The sequence below is a fragment of the Nothoprocta perdicaria genome, unplaced genomic scaffold (assembly GCF_003342845.1).
Source record: "Nothoprocta perdicaria isolate Ctin4 unplaced genomic scaffold, notPer1 scaffold_121, whole genome shotgun sequence".
NCBI classification, from domain to species: domain Eukaryota; kingdom Metazoa; phylum Chordata; class Aves; order Tinamiformes; family Tinamidae; genus Nothoprocta; species Nothoprocta perdicaria.
This window is the reverse complement of record NW_020454328.1, coordinates 2,306,857-2,332,954: the sequence shown is the minus strand read 5'-3', so window position 1 is coordinate 2,332,954 and position 26,098 is coordinate 2,306,857. Positions and strand designations below refer to the sequence as shown.

The following is a 26,098-nucleotide window of genomic DNA, read 5'->3' as shown; positions in this document are numbered from 1 at the left end:
GCACAGCAACCCCAGCAAATCGGGTCCCCTCTCATTTACCATCTTATCCCTCTCTTCCAGTCACCAAAGCTGTGAAAACCCGACCGCAAGGGAGCTGCTCCGGCCAAGCGGAGCCAAGCGGTGGCACCGGGACGGAGTGGGCCAGTCGCCACGGCCACGACACCCAACACGTGGTCACTGTCACACATCACTGTGAGCGCGAGGCGGGAGCCAAGCATCCGCCAGGGCTGCACCGGCATGCTCCAACCTGGCACTGGGCTCTCGAGGCCAGGGACCCGAGACGGAGAGGACCATGCAGGGACCCTGATGGAGAGGACCTCCAGGCATCCTCCCGACACCCAGACAGGCTGGGGCTCGGTGTTGTGATGATGAAAAGGGACCTGAGAAGGTCCCTTTTCCCTCAGTTCTGCCCCCCTTCCAAACCTATCCTCTGATCCAAGAGACAGCCGAGATCCTTCCCCTTATCACATCTCAAGGTAGCAGGTGCTGGTAGGTCTCAAGGCAGTCGTGTTCCTGCATCACACTGAGCTCCACCTGCTTTAGGTGAGGAGACTTTGCTCGGTTTCCTTAAATCAAATTTGGACTGGATTCAGTGCTACTCTGTCCAACAGAACGAGTAGCAAGAACGTCCTGTAAGGATCATTATTTCCAAAGCAAAATCTACTGGGGAGCCACAGCCGACCACAATAAAGACACTAAGATGACAAAAATAGTTACTGCAAGACAAGTCATGGAGCAGGACACTCCGAAGTCTCCTCTTGGGCACATTCACCTCCCGGAATTATCCCACAGCTTATTCCATCTCCTCCAAAAGACACATTTGGTGGTACTAGTTTTATGGCAAGAGTGTGCACATTAGCTGCAAAACCACCAAAATCGGACCCAAACTTTAGCCTGTCTTACACTCACACATATGCAAAGACTGCTGGGCTTTTGGAACAGCACAAAATGCTTTTTAGGACCAGGACAGGCCACTGAATCTTTTTAGCAGATTTGCTTGTTGTATTTTCACAATTACCATTCCTATGAGATCAATTGGAGAAGTTCATACCTCAAAGCTGCAGCCTCAGGCTGTCTGCAGACTCCAGAAAACCATTTATTCTTGGTTCAAAATGAACAGGCACAACCACGAAAATCAAGAAACTCCTACTTTTTCTGACCAAAAATGTAGATTGTGCCAGTAAGAAAAGCCAAGAAAAGTCTCCCAAAGAGAGTGAAGGAAGTTGGAAAGCATCTTGCAGGCTGCAGTCTGTGAAGGATATGCGAAGTCCAGGCAGGCAGTGATGGGGATGGAGCAGCACGACCCGGGGACTACTCCTTTGCCCTCATGTGGTCATCTCGGAGCACAGGAGAACATTATTTCCATGTGATGCTGCTTGCTACAGCTCACTGGTGGATCAAATACTGCTCAAGAGCCTTGCTGCTTAGAATGGGCTTGCCAAAGAGCAGCTCTCGACGTGCTCAGCTGCAGAGAAGGGATTTCTCTCTCCCACAAAACACCTCCCACATCTTAGCCAGGTAACTAACTCTGCTCGGGTGCTCTGGGAACCCCACACAGTCCAAAGAATCTCCCTGCTGTGACATCACTGTGATGGATCTCACCGGGAACACCTGGAATGTGGCAGCTCCAGAGCAGATGTTGGGCAAAGCAGCCACATCGCTCAATCCATCCCAGAGCCCAGCAGAAGGGAGTTATTCTCCTGCCCAGCAGCGACTTTTAGAGGTAGCTCCATAAGAGGTTCCAAACTCTGTCAACCTTTAATACCCTGGGAGGCTGAGGGTGTCTCAGAAGCTGCTGCTAGTTAAAAAAAAAAAATATTGAAGCTTGAGGACAGGTGACAAATATGTTGTCATTCAGCACTAACCCACCACAGCCCTGTGGCTCAGTCGCCAACCTCATGTACCCATATACAGAAAAGGCCACCGAGGTCATCAGGTGACAGACACCTCCGTGGAAGCACTATCATGTTCACAGCAGCCCAAATGTGAGGCAAGGCCGGGGGACCTCTCCAAACAGGAGCACTGACCAGCAGCTCCTGAACTGACAGGCCAAACAGACAACCCAGACACCCCAGCAGACCTCACAAGAGCAGAAAAAGGCCACCAAGTCCATCACCTGTTGAGACAACAGGTCCAGCACGGGCAAGAGAAACACCGAGCATTCCCAAGCCTTGCTGCCTGGACTGCCCCAAAGCTGAGAGCTCCCCGCAGCCCCCGTGGTGGAGCTGAGCTGCGAGGCTCTCCAGAAGGGCTCTGGATACTTACAGCTGTGTTGGAGGGGCCCTGTGAACTCGTACTGGCAGAGGCAGAGCTTTCCGAGGACAGTTGTCGTGCTACAGGGCTATGGGGCGTGGGGGTCGCAGCTGCTGACAAGTAGCTCGGGCCGCCGATGTCTGCGTGATGCTTCAACACTGTCCAAGGAGGGGAGGAGAAAAGAAAAGAGCAACGTCAGCAAAAAGAGACCACGTGTGCCAGAAACGGCCAGCGCTGAGGACCACTCTGCGTGAAAGAGAAGCATCTTCTACCTGCAGCAGCTGTCAGCTGGTCAGGCCCTGCGGGAAGAAGCAGTTAGAGCGCACAAGGCCTCGCTGCAGCGGGGACGAGGCCCAGAAGCAGCGCGTTCCCACTGCTCCACGGCTGCAGGAGGAGAGAGGCTGGATATGCAGCAAAGCCCAAGCTCCCCCCGAGAGACCTGGCCGTGGGAGCCTACCTTCACTCCTCTCAGATGAGCAGTCTCGCAATCGCTTTTTGTCATAGGCAGGAGGCTGGACAAGCGAGCGCTCTGGCGCTCTCTCGGCCTTGGACACGGCCGTAAAATCGTCTAAGGGTGGCCTGTGTGCCTTGTCTGGTTGGATTTTTTGATGTGAGCGCTCTGAGGAGGGGAACAGAGAAAGAGCTATGAAACGCCTGTTTTCACCTCTCTTTCTGTCGGCACAGGAGGCTCGGGCAGAATTGATCAGCTCCATCTATCCAGACAGGTCAGGCTCAACACCATCGTAGCACTGGACAGATGCAGGCAGTCCAAAACAAGCTGCAGCACTGCCCATGCTAGGAGAACAGTATGAGCACTGGCTCAGACTGAGCAGGACGAGGTCCCTAGGAACTGAGACAAGGCCTGGGCTTCACAACCTGCATGCGYTTTACCTTCAGCCTCGGCCTTGTGATACCCCAGCATTTCATCCTCTCTCCTCCAGACTGCACTGCTTTAAGGTAAAAAACTAGTCAACGTTTCTACGCCCAAGGTAGAAACAGGACTTACTGGCTGCAGTGAAGAATGAGTTCACCAGCTTGTGACGATCCTTGCGAGCAGGGTCAGACAGGCTGCTGGTCGCCATGGGGGCTCTGTGCTTGAGCGAGAGCTTTTTGGGAGCTTTAATTTTCTCATAGGGTTTGTTCTGCCACTGTGATTTCAACATGCTCTGGAAGTGGAGGCTTGTCGGCACATCTGCAGGAAGATATCGACATTCAAATTCACTAAATTACACACCAAAAAACAGTGGTACCACAATCACCTCCCTGTTCCCCAGTAAGAGCAGCCCTCAACAAAGGTAGGAGACAGTTACCCTGAAAGTTAAGCCTGCTACCCTCCTGCTCAGGGGTAACCTGCAGCTTTAGAAACCAGTTCTTGGACACCACAAGTTAAGGAGCACAGCAATTTCCATGTGTCCTCAGGACGCGCCTAGATCCTGTCCTTGGGCCCCTGTCCCTTCTCACACAYTCCTGCAGTGCCCGTTCCTCTTGAATCCTCCTCCAGGCGCTCTTCACAGTTAGCACAGGGATGCTRTTCTGCTGTGATGTTCAGCAGATGTTACCTTTGCCCACACTCCCCAAGCTGCAGTTCCTCCAAGTGCTGTCGTCCTCTGCCCTCCTGCCTTCAACAGAAAGCTGGAACGCTAAGGAGATTATTCAGTGGTTTTTCTTGATAGCTTACCCTATAGCTTAGCCTGTGACAACCATTAACTGGACCAGCAAACTACTTTAGCCTCTGAAGTCCCACAAAGCTTTCCTTTCGTGCTCATAGCCTTAAACTTCAGGTTTGWCCATGAAATGCTGCTGTAGAAGTCTCATCCCGGACCTGTGTTACGCCTCTGGGGGTCAAATCCCAGCTCACAGAAATAATGAAAACCTTCAGGGTTAACAGGAGAACTACTGAGACACCAGCTTCCCTTCTCCAGCTGCAGGGAAAATGTTTACCCCAAAGAGCCCCATGCACCAGGCTGCACTGGTAGGAGGTCCCATCTACCAGCTAAACAGAGCCTCCTGCAAGCTCCAACTGTCACCTYGACTGGGAGCTGAAAGCAGCAAGAGCCACCCAGCTACAACCAGGGAGATCCCTCTCCTCTGAGCTCACAGGACGTTTTCACCAGGCTTTGATGCGACTCTGCTTGGAGAGGAACCCTCCCAGGCCCTACCTGGAGATAAAGCTCTTTCCAAGACCCATGCTTGCTGGGGGAATGTCAAGGCGGCTGCAAACTGCCGAGGGATTGASAAACTGTATCTAGCTAATCTCGGAGAACAACCTGAGAAGCTTTTTTGAGTCCTATGAGGAGTCTCAGCTACTGATATCTGAACACCTTCAAAACTTCCCACCAATTCCAGGGAGTGGGAAAGCCCCAGCAGAGCCAGGAMAGGCAAAGAGGGCAGGGCCTGCTGGCTGAGCACAGGCAGGAGGCTGATGTTACTAATGGTGGGAGCTTCAAGCCCAGGAAGAAGCCTAGAGAGCTGCAGGGAGAGTGTCTGGACAGCGCTCTGGCTTAGCCCAGTGCAGGGCAGATGGCAGCACGACAGCAGCTCTTCAGGCACCACTCCTGCTCTGCTGGCACATGGCCAAGAAGGTCCACCGTGGTCCTTTTGCCATGCAGCTAACAAGGCTGCAGCACTGGGATACTGCTGTGATCTGGCTTTCTGAATACCACCTCAGTTCTCTGCTCATCTTTGCCTTCTACAGAAACTACAGAAAAATACAGAAAATACCCTGTCCACAGCAGCCCACACATGTGCTGAAGAAGAGGCCACACTGAAGAGAGAGGGGAGAAAAGAAACACAAGACAACTGATTTCCTGAGAATATCTTCTGTTTCCTTCACCATCCTGTCAGCATCGCTTGCACCAGAGGCTGCACATGCAAGCGACACCATCACTTCTCCTCTTCCTCCTCCTCCTCCTCCTCCTCCTCCCTGGGTGCTGCAGGTCTCCCGAGGACCGGCAGATGGCAATCGCACTGAGCCGGAGCGCCCCAGCGCCCAGCCTTCCTCCCAAGGTTATTGCATCATCTGCAAACTCCTGCCTAGAAATCGGATGAAAAGCTGAAAGGAAGGGAACAAAGCGCTTCGTGAAGCACAAATGCAGCGGCCTGAAAGCCACAACACCCACTGGCCAGAGGAAGAAATGATCTTTTTCCTCCTGGGATGCCTGGCAATTTTGTCCTTGGCAAAATGGACCAGAGATCCCTGTCTCCTGGTGCCGAAGGCGCCCAAGACAGATGGACCCAAAGCAAAAGTCAGCACATGCTCACAGCTCTACTTCCTCTACCACATTTATACAGAACTATACAGAAATTATACATATCTCCAGGAAGCCCCAGTAGAACCTCTGCCCACCAACCCAACCAATTCGCATCRTTTTGGTGGCTTCAAAGCTGGTTTCAAAACCACGATTTTTCATCTCGTGCAGATCCTTGAAGACATTCACTGGCTGTAGTTGACCTAAGCACAAGGCATCCAAAGTGCTGGATGAGGTTCTTGGCCTGCTGCATGATTAACTGCACATGTAGCAGGTTTCTTCTCCACTGCTTCCTGCAATATTAATTTAAGACTGCCGACAGAAGATGATAATCACTGTGAAATCAGGAAATGACACACTGAGCTCCTGAGGAGGAAATTTAAGCTCCTTTAGCACTCATTAACACAGCTTAGGTGAAGAGGTAGACTTTGCTTTTAAAATAGCACTAAATTTACTAGTTTCAGTCTGCTTTAACATACTGCTGGTGAAGGAAGTATTTTTACCAACRGAGGAAAGAAACGATGGATGGACACCAAACTGATCTCATGCACACCAATCATTTTTGGTCAAAGATGAGGCTTGTTTTTAAATTAGCGCTTAGGAAGCAAAAAATACTGGAAATTACTGTCCCCATGCCCTTGCGAAAGTTCCCTATCTWCTAAGTCTAGGAGTGTCCCACAGAACAGGGTGGGTTAGTTACTGCTTTTAGCGATGACTGACCTTGAAAGCCTACCACAGGGAAAKGAAGGTCCTACTGGAAGCATCTCTTCTTCCTGCGCCCGCTGATCTACATATGGTCATTTACAAACCACACAAGTTTTCCAGAACCTRAACCAGTCCACAAGTGATTCTGCACAAATAAACCAACTCTGTGGAACCAACTATTTGGAACTAACCATACTAAATTTACTATACTATTTGGAATTAAATAAACTAACTATGTGGAAACAACGGGTTTGGGACAGCGCAGACGGCAGGGACGTCGCTTTCCCTCAAGGGGACATTTACTCCTCTAAAGGTCACRCTCCTCCAACCATTGGCAGAAGGATGAATCTGTTCATAGAGACTGAATTGAGCAGATCTGCACTTCCCTTGGATGCTGATCAAAGACAGATGCGCCGGTTTGGAGGAGCAGGCTCCAACRCGTGCCCGAGTACCGTAGATCCTTAGCATCCATCCCCAGATGCAGTTCTGCAAGCTGCCCTTGCAGCTCTGCGAGCGAGGCGGCGCTTACTCACCATCAGGGAATGAGAGGACAGGGTGAATACACGAGTCCAGCTGGGAGAGCCGCTCCAGCAAAGGGGCATCGTACTGGATTTCCAGGGTTGTGGAGCTCCGCGTGCCGCACAGGGCGCAGGAAGGGTTCACGTCGCAGCTACATCGTGCCAGGCTATTACGATGGATCTGCCAAGGGGAGAAAAATTCCAGGGTATCAGAGGTCAGCAGGTCTCAGGGCTCTCCTCATACATTTCTGAGGGTTCTTCAGAAAAATCGGGATTTTTTTTTTTTTTTTTAATATCATTAATCATATTGATTTAGTCATTATTATTAATCAAACTGATTTAGTCTGGACTCAAAACAGGATGCTTTCTGCACCGAAAAAACAATTGAGGACTAGTCCTCACCAGCACAAACATGATGGAACACCTACAAAATTTGACTAAAAACATATATTTTACCCAGACTGAAGACTTCATTTTAAAAACCATGGGGCAGCACAATTCAGTTCTCAGAGAGGAGAAAAGCTCCTCTCTAGTTCAGACAAGTCTGAGAGCTATCACTGTGCCAAGGCCTGACACTTACTGGGACGTCTTTGCACACTGAAAATGGGTGTTTTTCAATCTTGTGTTTTTCTTTTAAAGCAAGAGATAGGACTTTCAATTCACAGGTTTATAGACCATTTTTTACGCACTTCCTTTTTTTTTTTTTTTAATAAATAGAAAACGATGGTAGTGCAGATGCACAACCTGGTGTAAAAACTGTACGAGACAGTTAACCAATTGTCAAAATGGAAGGATATATTGAACTGGATCCTCTAAAAGTCTGTTTTAAACCTAGTATTATTTCCCTTAACAACTTTAAGACGTTATCTCTTCCCTCATTCAAGCCTGCAGATAACACCAGAGCAGGGAAGGGTTGTGAGCACCCTGAAGGAAAAGGTACAGATCCCAGTTATTGTTACAAATCACACACAAAAAAAGATCTAAAATAACCCAAACCTAATTCAGTAAAGGCAAATGCAACAAGCTGCATGTTGGCAGACACACTTTGGTGACTGGTGAAGGAGGGGGAAGAGCTAAGTGAGCAGCAGCTCTGCATAGAGGATCTGGTGGTTGGTATGGAGCAGAAAAGGAGAATGAATCAGCAGTGTCACACTATTACTGAGAATTAATGCCCCAGAGGGCTTTATAAACAGGATGGCTCTGCAAGACACATGAGGTAATCGTAATCTTCCAGCCTGCTTAGTGTTAGTCATGGGTAAGCTGGAGGGCTGCACCCACTTTTGGCTGCGCGTTTCAAGAAATATATGGACCGAATGGGGGAGAATGCAGAGGAAAGCAAGAAATAACAAGTTCCAGGAAACCTGACTATGGAAAAACGGAAAGATCTGCGTTTGCTTAGGGTAGGGACGACCCATTTAGGACTTATCACATTAACTTCCAAAATATGGAGAGAGCTATAGGGAGGAGGAATGGAGGTAATCAAATTATACCAGGACTTGGACCACTGGGAAAAGACTTCAAATGACAAGGAAAGGCAGCTTGTACTAACAACTTTGGTTTGCTTGGTTTTGCTCTCTGAGAACAAGACTAGTAAGCACTGAAAGAGCTTGCCTAGGAGGTTCAGACAGACGCCTGGCACAGGGCAGGGACAAAGCAGTGTGCTTTGGGGCACAGGGAGGCTGTTGATGACCACAGGTCCCAGCCTGTCGCASAAGATTAGACATCTTGTCCCGACTTAAATCAATTTGAATGAGACTGTATTCATGTTTGGCGAACACTACAGAGTTACGGGTGATGTCTRTTGAAGCAGGTGTGCTATCTGGCTCCCTCTTTTGGAGCTACTTCTGATCTCTCTCTGATTTTTTAACAGATTTCACGAAGACAAGCAAGAGCTAAGAGACAATCAGCAGCCCCTTTCTCAAACAGTGCACAAGTCAGCMCCAGCTAGGGGATATTTCCTCATCTTCCAAATCACTGATGCTCTTGCAAGCGCTCACTGCGGAGCTCAACTGGAAATACCCCAATTAACTCCTTTCCCTTTACAGTTCTGAACTAACTCAGCTGAGCGAGAATCTATCTTGCTGATCAACACGTTGCTTTCAGGGCATCTCCCTAAAGCTCGTGCGCTGGCAGCCTAACCCCACCCCTGGGCAGTCTTTCTTTGAGCAAGTAGCAGCAAGTTCCTGGGTCTGTGTTACCCTATTGCTCCAAGAATATTGCCTTTCATACTTGACTTTCCAAAGTTTTACTCAGTCTGCTCAGATTTGACCAAACTGAAGTATTCAGGAAGATGCTCCGGGTGACTGGTTTTAAAAAAAGAAATTCCCCTGTCTCCTAACTCAGCATCTTCCCTCCACAGCGATAACTGACTGAAGTATTCCCAACAGATTAAAAGCTTCTCCTTCACTTGTCCAACAGCCCGTGAAACTTCACAGGTCTCTTCTTTCCACTTTATTTTTTTTAATTTAAAAAAAGAAAAACGAAGCAAAGCCTGAGTCATTCTCTTTATTGCCACAAACCTTCTCAAAGCAAGGGGACCACTATGTGCAAAGAGTAAAAGCACTGGATTAACATGTCAGTAAGGCTGCAAGGTGTGGAGCTTTTGAAATAGCAAAGAAAAACCATCAAAAGAGAAAAAAAAAGAGACACAASAGTACCAACCTTTTTGGACAGAGGCATAATGCTGCTGGGTCGAACAAGCCGTCGCTTCTTACAGCTCAGGACGGGGCGCGTGCGAGCTGCTACGCATGTCCCGTCAAAAGACGAGGAAACCAGGTTCAGTCGTTGCTTTTTATGCAAGAGCTCCTCAGCTTCCGGGCCGTCTCCCTGAGTATGTTCTGCCAAGCCAGACTGAAGACTGCCCAAGAAGAGAAGAGGTTAAGAAAGATGCTTTTGTTCATTCAGCCACCCTATTTTACCCACCAATACCAGTTTCCCAATTCAGAAAAACTCTGAGCAGTGAAATTAAAAGCATTACAGTTTCACCAGGAAACAGGGTTGATTAAGCCAGCTCTAATGCTGGTTTTATTTTTGGTCAGTTTCCACATGCTCTCCCATCTCTCAAGACCCTGTTTAGCCTAACTCTTGCCCTGAAGAGCTTTGATCCTAAAATTCAGCCTCCTCAAAACAACACACCACGTACCCTAGATGCCAACTCGAGTCTGATTAACACTCAGGTCGCACAACGTTCACGCTAACCTTCCTGCTTTATACAGGATGAGATTTCCTGTCCGTAAGCACTAACCCTGCCCCACTGCGCTATCGATGCACTTTGCCAGCTACTAAATCCCAGCACAGCTCCCCAGCCAGCGCCTTTTCATGTATATTTTACAAGTGTTTCATATCTAAAAATGCAAAGCATGAAAGCCCTGTGGTCTAAGGCTCTCTAGTTCAAGGGCTACAGGCTCTGGCAGAGCCCGCAGTGTTTCAGCTGCTGCAGTGGTGCTTTCTGTGCTCATTCCCCCTGCATCGCTGCAGCATCGCAGCAGACGCAGACAGCCTGGCAACAGTTCACCAGCCACCACCAGAACTTCAAGGCACTCGGTGTGAAAGGTCTGTGAGTTGTTTTGCTCTGAAACCCTGCACTGCAGGAAAATTTCTCACTTTTTTTTTTTATTCATTCACTTCAAACAAACAAACAAACAAACAAAATCTTGTCCAACTGAAACAACCTGGAGGAACAAATAAATTACAGAAACTTATTCCTGCTGAAATCAATGGGATCTAGGGTCCTCAGCATCTCTGGAGAAGTGGTGCAGTGGTTACAGATATTTTATAAAATAATTGCAAGCAGTCTTCTGGTACCTTTGAATCATACAATTTGCAAGTCTATTAAAAATACTTGTGAAGAAATGGTCATTCCATGGTGTCCTGCAAAGCTTGTTCATGTAAATAAAATTTAGTTTAGCACCATTTTCAGAAAAATAATGCAGCACAAAACCTCATGCAAATAGTCTCCTCCAAGACAGAAGCTTCCAGCTTCTGCTACTGAAACCAGCAGTRGCATCTACTTTTTCAGAAAGAAATCATTTTAACAGTTACCAATTCAGTTATTACCAACCAGCATGATATGCAAGAACCTTACGTGTTAATAACTCCATTGACGGGTCTCGGTGCTCCGCAGGGCTTGGCAGGATGGGATTCAGGAATATTTGCAGCAGAAACGCCCAGGTTCTCCAATGGCTGGGATCCAGAAACACCCYAAGGAAAGATGAGAAAGATCAATCACAAATAAGCTTCCTGACCAGACACAACTTCCTCATCCCCAGTTTCCAGGTGAGGATTCTGCACCAGAGCTATGGGTTTCCACATGCAACTTCTAATCATGGGTTCAGAAGTCAGTGGGGAAAAAGGGGACTGGAGGGGTGAGTGCTTCAGAGCCAGCAGCTCTGGCAAGTGGATGGATCCACAAAGKGTTTTGACACCTAATTTCAGTTCCCCTCAGGTAGCTGCTCCCTCAGTATGAAACATGCAGCTGCCAACAACAAAGCAAACTGAGCAGGGAGGCCTCGAAGGAGATTTTAGCTTTAATAGTGCCAAGAAGCTCAAAGCCACCCGTGATCCTTGCMGGCTGCTTTTCAAGTTTGATGCTCCATGCTATGCACGTGAGCTTCGCAGCCACATGGTCCAAGCCCTTTGGGGGAAACGGGAGGGAAGGGAGYGGAGAATTGACCTGCAAAGTTGAATTTGCATTTGAAACAAGGCCTAAGTAACCTGTGCAAACATGGTCCAAATAGGACTTTTTTCAGGTATTTTTAATCAGTATTTGGGAAACTTGTGGGGKTTTTTTTTTGCATCTAAACAAGGCAATCCTGTAAATCCAAAGCTGTTTCATAGAAAGCATTTGCTGGAAAGACCTTTCTCAGGGAAAAATAAACAAAATCTAAGCTAAAGAACTATATTCCTCTCTTCCCTTCAGTCTGAAATGTAGACCAACCTCCTTGTTCCCTGGTGAGGGACAGCGTCTCTGGGACTAAATTTCATTTCTTCCTCCAACCCTCTCTTTGCAGCACTTCCTACCTCCACTGCCAAGGCCTCTCTAGCTGGACCTCTCCCTGCTTGCGATGCATTTCAAGCACTGGCTAAAAGGACAGAAACAAAAGTACGACTATGAGCTATTTGGGAGCCCGTCAGTCAGTCCCTTTTGTCACATACTCCCGCTCCAAAGCTCGGGCACGCTGTAAGATGGAGCTATCATCACTTGCCAGGCTCTCAACAAGCAAAAACTCAGGCCGCAGCAGCGCGGGACTAACTGTTTCCAGGAGCATGAGCCAGGTCCGGGCTCAGGGAAAGGCAGTTCATGACAATACGGAGAATTTCTGCCTGTTGCTGTTTGAGGAACCCCACTGGCTCCTCTGCTTCTGCTGGGGAGATGGTTTCTCCCAAAGGGAAGYGGAGACGGGGCTGAGCTGTGGGGTATTTGGGAGCAAACGCTGCGGGTGAGGGAGCGCTGCAGGAGGCTGAACCCTGACGAAGCAAAGTCAGCGCGYGGGCTGCCCGTTTTCCCTCTGCTTTTTGGCAAGCTCGGCAATCACATGCTGGCTCCTTTGGAGGCACGCACGGTTCAGGAGGGCGGTCCGCATGACTCATAAGCTCTTTTGAAACGGGGTATTTATTTGCTTCTCCAGCAAGAGGAGGAATTGCTTCTCCAGGAACTCGGGCTCGATTGTTCAAGCCGGGAACCTGGGACGACCTCCCCTCCTTCCCGAGGAGGAGCTGGAAAACGTCAGTGCAAAGCTGCTTTTATCAGAGGCGTTCCAGGCTCATCCAAACACTCCGGAGAGGGATAGTTCCTAACGGGATGGATAAGCAGGATGCCAACTACTGCACGTTTTGGGTGCATTTAGAGTCTCGAAGTCCAGGTCTTTATGATCTCCAGACTTTTAAAGGAGATAAGGCTCAGGTCAGGACTCAGCACCGGGAAGGCCTCTACGGAGTCTTGTGCAGAATTTCTCTCTTCATCAAACCCCTAAACGCAAAGTCCGACCAAGCAGCATCACCAACAGCTTCTCTCGTCTATTATTAAGAATTTTGAGCTCAGCAGCATRTCAAATAATGAGCAGGGAGCAACAGATGAGCTATTATTTCTTCAGGGCTTCACATACTCCCGTCTTCAGGCAAAATTCCCCACGTTTATTCACACACGGAACCTGCAGTTATGAATCGAGTGTTGACAACAGGCATTTCTAGGCCTTCTTCATAAAGCCCTGTAATTAATTCCTCCTAGGGATTATMAAGCCTACTCCACATGTCGGGCCAATGCCTTAGGACACGCACTGCAGATTATAATGCAGAGTGCTCCAGCTGAGGGAGATACCTAAGAGCGGAGGRGAACCAAGCAGTCAAGAGCCAGGAATGAGCCGTGATGGATTTACTCCCATTATCCTACATCACAGCAGCTCCCTCCTCCTTTCCTGCTTCGCTCTCAGAAAAAGTGAAACGCAAAGCACTGAGTAACAGGCACGAAAGAGGCCTATGGTGGAGACCCCTCYGGCAAAACCCCATTGCAACAGCGATGGTCTCCGCACTCGATCCGGGCTCCGAGAGGATCCATCGTCTGACTCAATACCCCACCCTGATGAGCARGGCGCATTTAGGACAAATGCTCCTGTGGCAGCAAATTGTCTGCACCCCAAGGCAGCGTTTCCTGGGGCTGACACCTCCCGCCCGAGGTTACCTGCTCACCTTTACCAGTTGCCACGTGCGGGAAGGGAATTAAAAGAAAAATCCATTTCAAGAGCAATTATCCTCCAAAGCAGCTAGAGGAACTGCAAAAGTATCTACACAGAAGGTGCCAGGTAGCAACCCGGTGCTGACTGTACATTGAAAATGTTATTTTTCATTGCAGGTATTTATGGAAAACGTCTCACAGGTGTAGGACCAAAGTCAAAAAAGGACACAGTCCTTCCTCCTGCAGGCCCAGAAAACAGATTTGTGTCAGATAAACATCCTGATTTCAACAAATAGGTAAGAAACAAGACTTTCTTCCTATCGTCGTCGAATGTGATTGTTTATCTCTATTATCAGTCTGCTCTTTGCAGATTAGCTCTCAGCAACAGCCAACTCGTCCCTGAAGGAGCTTACGGTTTCTGAAGAGGATCAGAGGATGCTGTCACAGTGGTTTTATTTTACTGTCTGAGCACTTCTGGGGTTAAAACATAATGTGAGGAGGACGATGACGGCGGCGGTCCCCGAAGGCAGACGCTGTGTAATGCTTCCATTTCACTCGTGATCCGCACGAGCTGCCGTCACCGCCGCCGCTCTCCAGCCTCCTGCCGCTCTTCCGGCGCCACTCCGGTTTGAGCCCAAGCGGCTCTTGCAGTTGCGGGAGCAACCCGTTCGTTGCACCAAATTGCAGAGCTGCGTCTGGGGGCTGAGCTCATCTGCTAATTACAGACTTCAACTCCCAACGTCCAAATGCACACGTCAAACAAGGACACATCTCATTACGGTCGCCTGTATCAAYGCCTGCAGTCCAGCAGTATTAACAATTCCACAGTATTTCCAATTACTGTTGAGCAGAACCCTGACAGGGCTTACCCACGATAGGACAAAATGCAGCATGTGTGTCTCTAGCTTTTTATTGTACGCATCTCTCTTAACTGTAGCAACTACATTGAATTTTGGCTCGTGATGCTGCTACTCCTTGCAACAAAACTCCCTTTCTCTCCAGAGGCTGCAGCAGGATGAAGCGGCAGGCGCCTGGCAGGAGCATGAGCCATACTGAGGACCACCCTCCTCCTCCTACTCCTCTGCAACCTCCAAAGCCTCCATTTCCACACGTAGATGTGTCCCCCAGGATGAAAAGTAATCACAGCCAGACAGAACAGCACCATCAAGCCATTACTCCGAGACCTACAGTTCTGCATTAAATAATAAATATCTGGCACTCCATATAGTTTCCAGTGCATCTCACTGAGATCATTAGTTGCCTTTCTACGGGGTAAAACTCGGGCAGATATTAATARCTACGTCGTGAGAAGCCTTTGCTAATTACGCAGTTTGACGTGCTTTTGCTAGAGGGGAAGAATTAGTGAGAATTTTTAAGCTTTGTAAAATGCAAGGCATATTCCGAAGGCACTCCAAGGAATTCTGGTGTAAAAGGTGCTTGTATCGTCTATAACCCTTTCCCAAAGCACTTGGGAGGAGGCAGCCCAACAGCTCTGCAGTCCCCACGTGCAGACGCACAGCGAGGAGCCTCTGCAGAGGCAGGTGCTTCTCTCCACCTTCCCGACCACAGGCAACCCTTGGATTCAGGTCTGACACGAATGTGGTGGGTCTGCACAGAGTCACTTCTGCTGCTGGTACTTACCAGCCGGTCAGCCCCAGGCTCCAGCTTAACTTCAGTACTAACAGGACGGGACGCCTCATCTACCGCAGGATCAGGGGGCGACGCTTCACCRAGAACTATTAGCCCCTGAAAAAGAGGGAAGAGGAATTAAGCGGGGATTCCTTGGGCTCAGCAGGGGAGCTGCAAATCCATYGCTGGCCGGAAATGAAAACCATGTGGCAGAGCTCGCGTGCCCCTGTTTTGCAGCCATGATGCCAGCTGAACCCCTGCTGCCTAGGTTTTCCTGATGCCAAGGCTGAACTTCCAAGGGGAAGACAGTGGCTGAAGCCAGATCCCAGGCCTTGGACCCGTTGATAGCAGGCAGGAGGCAGAACTGCTGCCCCATAGTTGCCTATTCCCTGCCCACCTCTTTTCCCCCCTTCCCAATTGCTCTCTGCCTGGCAGCTCCTTTCTGCCAGCAAAACCCACGGCACATCCCAGTGCAGGGCAGAGAGGAAACGGCTGCTTTAATAACACTAAGTGCAACGGGCTGCCATGGCCAAGCCCTTTGGAGCAGGTGCCAAAACTCGGTGCTCAGAGYGGAATTTTCAAAAAAAGAGACATTTACAAAATTCAGAAAGGGGAGAAAATATCTCCTATATACATGCTATAGACCCAGCAGGATGAAGCACGGGGCAAAGCGCTGCTTTATCACCCTTCCYGTGTGTCCTCCTGTTGCTGTTCCTGCCAGCAAAGCTCCCCGAAGGGCAGYACTCGTCTCCTCGCAGCCGACTTCTGGCGAAGGGATCTGGCAACTCACATCTYGTGTGGCTCATCTTTTACAGAGCTCATCAGGGGCTTTCCAGAAACACCTTGGTACCCCATACTTCAGGCTTGGTTTACTTAGGAACAGTCAAACAGTAGTTTCTGAGGAGTAATGAGGAAATCACCAGCTTCTAAAGTAAGTCCAAAGATGAGTTTCTACATCCCGAGAGCCCAGAAGGACATTCAGTAGATGAGAGGAGCTGGGAGCCCAAGCAAATACTGCTGTTTTTTCCTGCACTCTTGAAAATTCATCTCCAGAAGCCACCACCTTCTGCTCCTGGAGACCGTTTCGGCCAGGCTTCAGCAGCAGAGAGCTTGGTCCTCACCAGGTGTCAAGTACAGGGGACAAGTGGCACAAAAAGGGAAAAAGCGGCAACTAGATGGAACACTGCACTCAGGGAAATTGCCTCCTTTTGACCCTCTGCAAAACACCTGGGCTTCTATTGTGTTCAGACAAAAGGAGATGGAGAAGCAGGTGCATCAGGAAGAGAAAGAGCTACCGAGGAGTTAGCCTTTGGTTGAAAGGCTAGAGGATGAGCGGAGCTGGCTCTGCGCCTCAGGAAAGAGCCGAAATTGCTTCCCAATACCGTGAGGATTTAAAAGTTTGTCTCTTTGTTTAAAAGTTTGTCACTTGCCCAATCCGAGGTGCTGGGGAGCTCCTCCCGCCGAGCGCCCRGCTCCTCCCAGCGACAGCGGCAGCAATTCCTGCGCCCAACGCCCGGCACATCCAAGCACGGATTGGAAGAGGAAATGCTCGCGTGACACTTGCTGCAAACGCCCCCAACGCGAGGCTCCTCCCAACTCTTTTTCCACTCTTCCCATCCTGAGTGATTTTAACTCCCAGTGGTTCCCCCTGGGTTCCCTAACATGGAGGGACGTGACTGAAAGGGTGAAGCCCTTTCCTTGTTCACGTTCGTCTCCAGAAGCGGTGTGCAAACCACCAGCTTCATCTCGAAGGAGCCCCAGGCTCCACATTTCAATTGATGGCACAAATTAAGACATTCTCCCCTTATTTCAGCTGTGCAAGAAGGAAGCTTGTAAGGAAAGAGGAAAACTGCTCGTTGCTCTGCCACCCACACTAAGGGAGGCACAAGGCTGCTGTGTTGGGGGGTTGGTCCCAGCATCAGGCCACCCCATCTCTAAAAAAGTCCAAAGAAAGGACATCTGTGAGAAGAAACAAGCCCACCATGTTACCACTGGGGACATGCAGTCCCCGGGGTGAGTGGACACACTCCTCCAACCAACACAGAGCAGAAAGCACAACAACTCGCTGCTTTAAATGCCAGAAAACTCCCCAACCTGCATTCAATACACGCACCCTTAATTGTTGTTTTCCTCCACATTTTAGTGAGTTCCAAGCAAGCTGATCCAAATGTGTTTGAAAACACATTTATACTGCCAGGACACAGAGGTMGCAGTCTCCCTTCAAAACACAACGTTACCTGCAATCGCCTTGTCCCAGCGTTGTTTTAACTTGACAAGCAACGTGTCTTACCTGCAACGGTACGTTGTGATCTAAATCTCAACATGTAAATGTAACTTAAATAAAAATATTAAGCAGCAGCTTAGAATTGCTCCAGCAGTCACGCTTTAACCTTGTTATATTTTGTCCTTGCTGCAAATAATCCAGAGTCAATGCTGTTTGAAAAAAAAAAAGCACGCTGTCTGCAGCTTCTCCAGCTGTTGCCCTTGCACAGTTCCAAGTCAAACTCATTCCAAGAAGACTCCCGTGCCACTGAAATCTCTCATCTTTTCTATTCACCACTAGTTACTTTAAAAAAAAACAAAAAAACAAAAAAAACCCAAACCTTTTTCAGAGTTCTTCCTCAATGAAAAAAGATATTTGACAAGGCATCCTTGAGCTCAAGGACATCAACACAAGAAGAGCTGGGTGCAAATGGTGGTCTCCACAAAGCGTTAGCAAAACGAGGAGGAATTTAACATTCCCATGTTCCCATAAATGGCATTTGTAAACTAACACTATGTCAAAATGCTCAAGTTTTAAAACTTTTGCTTTATAATCACAGATGGTCCTTCCCCTATCGAGTATCAAACAGTAACCACAACAGCTCATAAATTAACAGAAAACTGATGCCTGAAAACCTCAAATACATCTTGATCGTTCTTCATTCATGACAGAAATATTTTCCACTACCTTGGTCTATTTGGTGACCTAAATCCCATCTTCACCTTCCAGTGAAGGTCTCCTATTGATACCTGCCAGTTCTTAAACTGCCACAAGCACTTTGCAGCAGGATTTACAATTCTGCATTTTAGCCTTAGAAACCACCTTGCAAGATTTGTTCTCTTAGGACAAAAGAGAGATGAATCTTTCCGAAACTGGTTCTCTAATTTGACATACAGACCAATTTTGAGAGACCTTTTCCCCTCATTTCAATTTTGTAACCCATTCAGTAAGCCGTGTTCTTCTACCCAGTCATTTACTGCAGTTAGTCACTCAATTTGCCTGTTTTTCTACATAGCTGCATAAAAGAGCAGAGTTTTCCTCTCCTGCCTGGGCCTTTCTACCTGCCTGCAAGTCTCTTCTCATCATTCCCTCTGTACAGCTTGAGAAAAGTGTTTGCCAGATTCGCAGTTCCTGAGGATCTATAAAATGATGCAATATCATAACACTTCTTGTTTAAAACTCCAGACATTCCTCCCTCCCAGGCCTCACATTTAGCTACACATGCTTGAGCAGATAAGCCTTAATAACAGTTCCTTCCTCAWCCCTTCTCTACTCTCCTGCATTCTCACGCTATCCAAGAGGAAGTTTGGAAAAAAAACCTTCCACTGCAGAAGGTCAGCACCTAGAAACAGATTTTATTATGATACTGACTCAGTTTTAGGCCTGTGATATGGGATCGTATCTCCAACTGACTTCTTCCACAGTCCTCTCCCTTTCCCAGTAAATCTCTTGTTCTGCTGTTCCTTATCCCCATATCTTCTGCTACTCCCCAGAAGAAAGAACAGGAAAGAAAACAAAATCCAATAAAAAAGGCAATGGCCAGAATGGTGGGGAGCAGCAACCAGCATGCAAAAGCAACAGTTCCCTTGAAAACTCAAATGCTGGCTAGAAAGTGATGCTCTCTTTGGATTATTTTATTGAAACAGGGAAAAAAACCTACACTCAGTGGATGCCAAATAACACTAGACGTAGCCACAAGTGTGCAGTGTGTTTTATGGGAGAGGCAGGACCATTTAGCATCAGGAAGGAGCCATTAGGAGGCCGGCTGAGCTGAACTGCGCACGTACGGATGCACTTCTGGTCCTCACCTTATTGGCTCTTATCTGCTTGTAAATATCCGTTTGCTGCCGGATTCGGTATTCCAGGTCGGAGACATGGGCTTGGAGCCAATTCCAACGGCTGACGATGGCTGCACGGTCTGCTGCCCATCTCCACTCTGCCCTTCGTCTCCTGGAAAAATAAAAAGAGGGAAAGGGGTTATTTGGAGCAGTTTTCATTACTCCATCCATAAACAGCCTAGCAGAGCTGTCCAGCACATCGAAAGTTACCTCTAGCCATCATTAATTGTAATCAGCTAAACCCAAAATGAGCTGCAAAAGCCTTATCTTCACACAGCATCATTAAAGCAGTTTTTGGTACCTAGTGATTGGAGTCCTGCTCACACAAGTGTTAAGACCTCATGCCAAGCTCCAGTCCTATCCGGCCACATCTGCCAGACCACTTGGAAGGAAAACTCACCCGCCTTCCCACCCTGAATTTACTCTCTATAAAGGCACATCTGCCACCAGGCCTGAAGGACGGCTCCACGTGCAGCCACGATTCAAGTTTCACAACACAGAGAGCCCTTTGGTTTTGAGAGAAACCTCTCCTGGAGACAAGCCCCAGGGCTGAGAGGGGCCCTGCTCAAGCTGCTCCTCTGCAACGAGGTGCTGYGGAGCTCGGCAAACTCCCTTTCTGCTGCTGGTGGTTGAACCCAGCAGATGAGGAAGCCAGCGAGACACCAAACCACCGTCGAGCTGCCCCTTCTGCTCCCCAGGGCTCGGTGGCGTGAGCACGTGGGGAGGCCACACGCTTTGCAAGTGCTGGCCCATTTCCTCCCTGCAGCAGCAGTGCTGCAAACACCAAAAACCGTTCTGCAGGTGCATAAACTGCAAGCAAACTGCACCGAACACCAAATTCTGCAGGTGCATAAACTGCAACCAAATTGCATGAAACACCAAATACCATTCTGCAGGTGCATAAATTGCAACCAAATTGCATCAAATACCAAATTCTGCAGGTGCATAACAACTTAGCAGAAAGCAAAGGAAAAGAACCCAGCACAACACAGGAAGGCAACACGTGCAGAAATCCAAGGCTCCACTCAGCCTCCTTAGAGCGTTCCTGGACATCAGAGCCTTGGCCACATCCAGGTAACTGGGAACACAAAATTAATCCYAAAGTACTCTCCCTTGCCCCCTCCTCAGCAGCATTTCCTTGCCCAATGTCAAATCTCCATKGCTTGTGCAATGCAAGGTGCTGCTAAATGAATTACGTGCCGTGGATGCACATTTACTACTGAAGGGCACGAGCTGTCTGCAGGTGAAAAAAGAGCAGCAAGGGCCACATTCCTAGAAGAAATGACCCAGCATCACTATGACCAAGGCGACTGCTTGAAAAAGCACCAGGGTGTTCCAAGCTTCCATCCGTCTCATACAGAAGCCCTGGAAAGAACAAGCTGGCTCTGCGGAGCTGCAGTAATAATGACTAAGCTGAACTCATGGAGCCTTKCTTGATGCRCTGATGCCTTGATTGATTCCTTGATTGACTGATTCCTTGATGCCTTCCTTGAACCTGCGCTGGCCGCTTCACTTCTTCAGTTCAGACTTCCCAGAGAAAGGGGCAATCGCAGGAACTGCCTATACTCCTTGAAAGTCTCCCTCAAGACCATTTTCCAATCACCTTGGTGAGCTCAAGCTCTTCTGGAATCCTTCACCATAGGAAACTCTTGCTCTTAACGTCAATGCTGAACTTGCATTCGGTGACAAATTTCACATTGATGGTAGACAGGTGCCAAAGCAAGGCTTGCTCTTAATCTCCATCGGTCCCACGGAGGCACCAAGCCAGGAGGGTCCCAAACAATGTACGGCAGGGCTGGATAAGGATGTAGGGCTTTTCCAAGAAGTGCCAGTGCAGGTCCTGTTTGGCTGCCTGCTGGTCAGGGTGACCATGGGGTTAACAGCGCTGCCAGTGGCTACCAGTATCACCCAGTGTCATCAGATGCTGCCGCTTCAGTCCCGCTCCCCGGCTTTGTCAGGCTTTATTCCAAGGAGGACAATGTGACGCAAGCTTGAAGGCAGAGGGGGCTTCTTCCCAGCAAGGAAATTCCAGCCTGCCTCCGAAATGGCACGAAATCACAGAAGTCCAGAATGGTTGAGGTTGGAAGGGAGCTCTAGAGATCATCTARTCCAACCTTCCTGCTCCAGCAGGGACATCCAGAGCACAGGGCGGCATCCAGGCGGGTTTGGAGACCTCCAGAGAAGGAGCCTCCCCGGGCAGCCTGTGCCAGGGCTCTGTGACCCTCACAGTGAGGAAGTTCCTCCTCACATGGAGCTGGAACTGCCTGGATTGCAACTCACACCCATTGCCCCTTGTCCTGTCACTGGTCACCGCTGAGAAGAGCTCTGCCATCCCCTCCAGAGCGCCGGGAAGAGCCGGGGCAGGACACACGTCTCCTGCCCTCCTTTTGCAGAGCAGTTTCTCTGTCATCGCTGCTCTGCCTCAATCACCCACAACCCTGACAGCATTTTCATACTGCAGCTTCCCACAAGACTTTCTAAAGCACATTACTCATTTTTCCAATATTTCAAATTCAGAAGGACAATTTTACTGGAGAAGCGTTTGTGGTCTTTTTTTCCCTTGTAACTTAAACTCAAACAGTCCAGGGCTCTGCAATGACCATCTTTGCTTCCATGAACAGCATTTCCAGTATCCATAGATAAAGCGGACTATTTGGACTTGCCGGGTTCTGATTCACATTTCATCTTACCGAGCGGCAGATTTTGAATCCACAAAGAAATAATTCAGAGGCTGAAGTTTTTACAAGAAAGAAGCCAAGAGGSCCAAGCTCGTGGTCGGCAGCCTCAGCTCTGCCGCCCGGAGATCCACAAGGGGTTAGAAAAAGATGGAAATTGTTGCCAAAAGCCTCCAAAGTCACCCAAGTGCCTCCCAGACAACAGCAGCATCGTCCTGCTCCTTCAGCAAATAAGTTTCATTCTTTTATTGCAATTAGAAAATAGAAATCAAGGGGAGGGAGGTAAATAAAGACTTCAAYGAGATTCCTAAGCGACACGGAGTGGCAGACTCTCCGGACAGGAGAGTCCAGAGGACAGGAGAGCAGGACATCTCTTAGTCCAGGAATCTCCCTGGGACGCCAGAYAGCATTAGAGGCAGGAAAGGGCCAGGGTGACGGGCTCGTCACCACAGCCATCCTGCAGCACAAGGGAGGAGGGCACCCACGTAATGACGGCTCAGCCGCGCTTTCCAAAACAGCATCGAGCGGCTCGGCGGCCTCAATATTTAGATTGGAGGCTTTTTTTTCAGCAGCAGCACCATGACCCCTCGGCGGCTGCACGGCCTCCTCGTGCCGATCCACTCTGGGCGAACAAGCTGGGTAACAACTTGGGCTTTAATCTCTGCAAATACCCCCAAGAGCCGCACTTTCTTCTCCCTAGAAAGCAGCGGCCGCCAGCGAGGACAGCTCTGAGTCGGTCCCCAAAACGCCACCAAGGGGATCCCCCCAGCTGGGCCAGGCGGAACAAGCCCCTTCCTCTCTTTCTAGGCATCAGAGATCTAGAAGTGACARTTGGTAAGAATTTAACGCACTTGACCAAGAGGGGGTCGGGACTAAGCAGGACGAGGAGCTCGAGGAGACGGACAGATGGCAGGGCAAGACTTGCACCAAAGCAGCTCGAGCGCAGGAAGGCAAAGCAGGAGCAGGGTGGGAATTCCACAGCAACTGAGGCAAAGGGTGCACAGATACAGCTAATTATAATAATAATAATAATAATCATCATCATCATCATCCCCTCCCTGTGTGGATTCACGGCCCTTCCAGTGGAGGCCCCCGTGTGCAGCTGGCCTGGCACTCAGCTTGACAGACAAGGACAACGTCCTGGAGCCCCCGGCACACAGTGCTTATGGCAAATGGGGCCCACGGGGCGAACCCACGGCCCTGGGAAAACAAGAGGACGCTGAGGTGACCCTGCAGTGCTGCCAGGGTGCACAGGGACAGCGGGGACAGCACCCCTGGGCCCGGCGCCTCCATTTCGGCAGCACTGCGGCTACAGAAGAATCACAGCATCACAGAACGGCTGAGGTTGGAAGGGACGGAATCACAGGATGGTTGAGGTTGGAAGGGATCTCTAGGGATCATCTAGTCCAACCCCCCTGGCTCCTGCATGGTCACCCAGAGCACAGGGCACAGGGCGGCATCCTGGTGGGTTTTGAAGATCTCCAGAGRAGGAGCCTCCACAGCCTCCCTGGGCAGCCTGTTCCAGGGCTCTGGCACCCAAAGCCGTCATTCCCAAATACCCCAATTCCTGAGATCATGGCACTAATCTCCGTTTCTGATGCTGCTCCAGCTGCCTTCCTTTTCACAGCTCTGTGCCGAGCTCCGTGTCCCGCTCTGCTGCAGCGCTGCCAAAACACTCCCCGTTTCTCATTCCGGGAGCTTGTGTTTGCTGCAGGTCATTGTCCTTAACTAGGTGCCATATCCTGGTGCCAGCTTGAACAAAGAAAGGGAGTGCTCCAGAACCAAGCTCCCATCTCCACCCAGGACCTTCCGTAGGGAGAAACAAGGTCTGCAAACACCGTGGAAGTGGTTTCAAATCCRACCCTTCGTGACATTCAGCCGTCGGCTCTACTGAAGAGCAAATTCCCCCCATCCATTCTGCTTGCTCTCCCTGCGTTACCCAGCCCGAGGGCGAAGGTTGTGTTGCGTTCACGCTAACCTCATGTCTCATGTCATGGTGCTAGGTCTACTCCCAAACAGCAGCGAGACGTCAAGAAACAACTTAACTTAAATCAATTCTTGTTCATTCACTGCAAAAAATAAGCGTTAAGATCAGGTTCAAGCTTACCTCACCCTGCCTGCTCCCCGCTTTGCTCATATTTTGATGGCCCCAAATGCCAGCACCGACAGGTTTYGGATGCTCCGCGCTTCAACCACCACCAATGCTCACGCACTCGGCAAACAGCAGACAAGTCCGAGCAAAAACCACACGCTCTGCTCAAGCACCACTGTTCTGATCCCCAAAAATAAGTCTATGAGCATCAGCCTCCACACACAACACTAATGCAGCTTTTTCCATTGCATTTTCGTCATGCTTCATGAAGGAAGAGATTCCCACCCAATTCCRAGCTATTTTCCAGTTTGCTCCCGTGCCTACTTCCTCTTCATATTCCTTCTCCCAAAACAGACCACCAAAATTTGATTTCAGACCGTTATCAAGACCTATTTTTAGACCATTAGCAAGATCCCAACTGGATCGAGGGGCAGAGCCAGAATTAACGCTGCCAAATCCCCTTGCGTGACGATTCCAAGTGCGGAAGAGAACCCCCCCAATTGCTCGAGAACGGTCTCATTAGCTGATCATAACATTTCTGCGTGTGAAGGAGCCAAAGTGAACAATTTGTTCAGCTGAACACCAGCCCGCGGACCGAAACGGCCGCTTCTCAAGGGCTCTTCGATTCCCAGCATGTGCTCGGCAATCATCGAAATCTAGTTCAAGCCTCAACCTCGTTCATTCATCGCAGCTTTTGGGGAAAAAAAAAAGGCAAAAAAAGGAAGGCCCCTAGAGGCTGGAAGTGAGGAGTTATTTCTGCTGTTCCTCACTGAAAAACCCCCACTGCTCAGAAGAAACTGGTGCACAAAATTGAAGGTATTTTGCTGCTGAGTCTGTCAGAAAAGGGTGGCCAGACCCTGCCCCGGCGAGAGGGGCCGCAGGCCAGGAAGCCGGAATTTGCATGGAAATTCAGGAGATCCCAAGTGCCCTCCTTTCAGCATGGAGGGGAACCTGCTTGAGCGGCCGCAGCGGGTAGGGCTCGTCTACGGGGCAGCGGTCACTCGGATCAGGTTATGAAASGGTTGTTTTGGCATCTCCAACTCATTTCTATTAAAAAAGAATACCAAAATATCAGTATAGACCAAGCATTCAAAGATGAGATGCCTGGAAGTGCTGCATAAAAAGGATGGGGGACAGAGGCCTCATAGCCTGCAGCAATTGCACACAGCAGAGTCYGAATTCCACATGTGGGAAGGAGCTCCTGGCACAGCCCACCCTGCGGACACGGGAGCCCCTGGGAAAGGAGCTGCTGGGCCCGACTGGGCTGCCCAGAGCTGATGCTCCCTAATGCAAATTCAGCTTCTACATCCTTCCCTCTCAGGGCTGCAGCCAAAGCCTCTGCCCCAGGCAAAGGTCTCTCCCCGTATCACAAATCACTCCCAGTGATTCAGCTGCATGAAACAGCTCTTTTCGCCTACTGAAGGATTCCTCTGTGCTACAAGACAAATTTTAACTGCTTTAGAATTGGGATAGTAAAAAGAAGAATCACTAGAAACCATTTTTGGGAAAGAAGCTTAAATAAAACATCACGCAAATACACTGCTGAACAACCAGATCACTAGCTATGAGCCTAAGCAATGCAGCTACTTCTCAAGTGCAAATGGTTTCAGAAAGTCTTCTCAGAAAAAGAAGTAAAACCCAAACCACTCTCCTAACCTGTTCCTCTTCCTTTAAACGCAGTATTTGGAAAAGACTGTGCCATGTAAAAGGAATTTCGGCAAAGGGTCAGAGAACAGGCGAGCAAATTCTAGAGATCCCCACAAACGCAGCAAACAAACTGTGCTCGCCGGGAAACTAAAGATCATCGCCCATTTATTTCCCATTTCCAGGGTGCAGCAATGCTGCTGGCGGTTGGAATAACGTGCCTTCAGAAACTTGCATTTTGGTTTAATTCCTGCACATACCCGTGCTGTCTTTGGGAGCTGCTGGTGCTGCCAAAAACGAAGCTAACAGCTGAAAACAGAGCAGCTGAAGAGCACAACATCAGCCAGGAGCAGAGCGCCACGTCGTGCAAGGCCTCGCACAAGCGCCTCAGCTTGTGCATCAATGCTGTTAACATTCCAGCCTCGTGTGTGATGATGACAACTCAGGGCCTCCGACCTGCTGGCTCTGAGGCCTGCAGGACTTTGTGCGCAGCTGTGACTCACTTCGGATCTGCTGAGTCACTCACCGTGTCTGAAAGGGCCCTTCCTTGGTCCCATCCCCAA

The 26,098-nt window shown here is 49.3% G+C and overlaps 1 protein-coding gene across 3 annotated transcripts in view; it reads right to left on the bottom strand.

Moving 5' to 3' along the window:
* Positions 1-26,098, bottom strand: part of KANSL1 (KAT8 regulatory NSL complex subunit 1) — a 73,000-nt gene that overhangs the window by 3,912 nt on the left and 42,990 nt on the right. The window contains exons 3-10 of one of the 3 annotated variants that reach the window (XM_026054472.1): positions 19,095-19,236; positions 15,037-15,140; positions 10,809-10,925; positions 9,386-9,581; positions 6,740-6,905; positions 3,260-3,445; positions 2,711-2,872; positions 2,266-2,411 (exon numbers count right to left, since the gene is read on the bottom strand). In XM_026054472.1, coding sequence (XP_025910257.1) covers positions 2,266-2,411; positions 2,711-2,872; positions 3,260-3,445; positions 6,740-6,905; positions 9,386-9,581; positions 10,809-10,925; positions 15,037-15,140; positions 19,095-19,236 — 1,219 coding nt within the window. Of the gene's footprint in view, positions 1-2,265; positions 2,412-2,710; positions 2,873-3,259; positions 3,446-6,739; positions 6,906-9,385; positions 9,582-10,808; positions 10,926-15,035; positions 15,141-19,094; positions 19,237-26,098 lie in introns of all 3 variants that reach the window. The other 2 variants (XM_026054471.1, XM_026054470.1) reach the window with 2 other exon arrangements.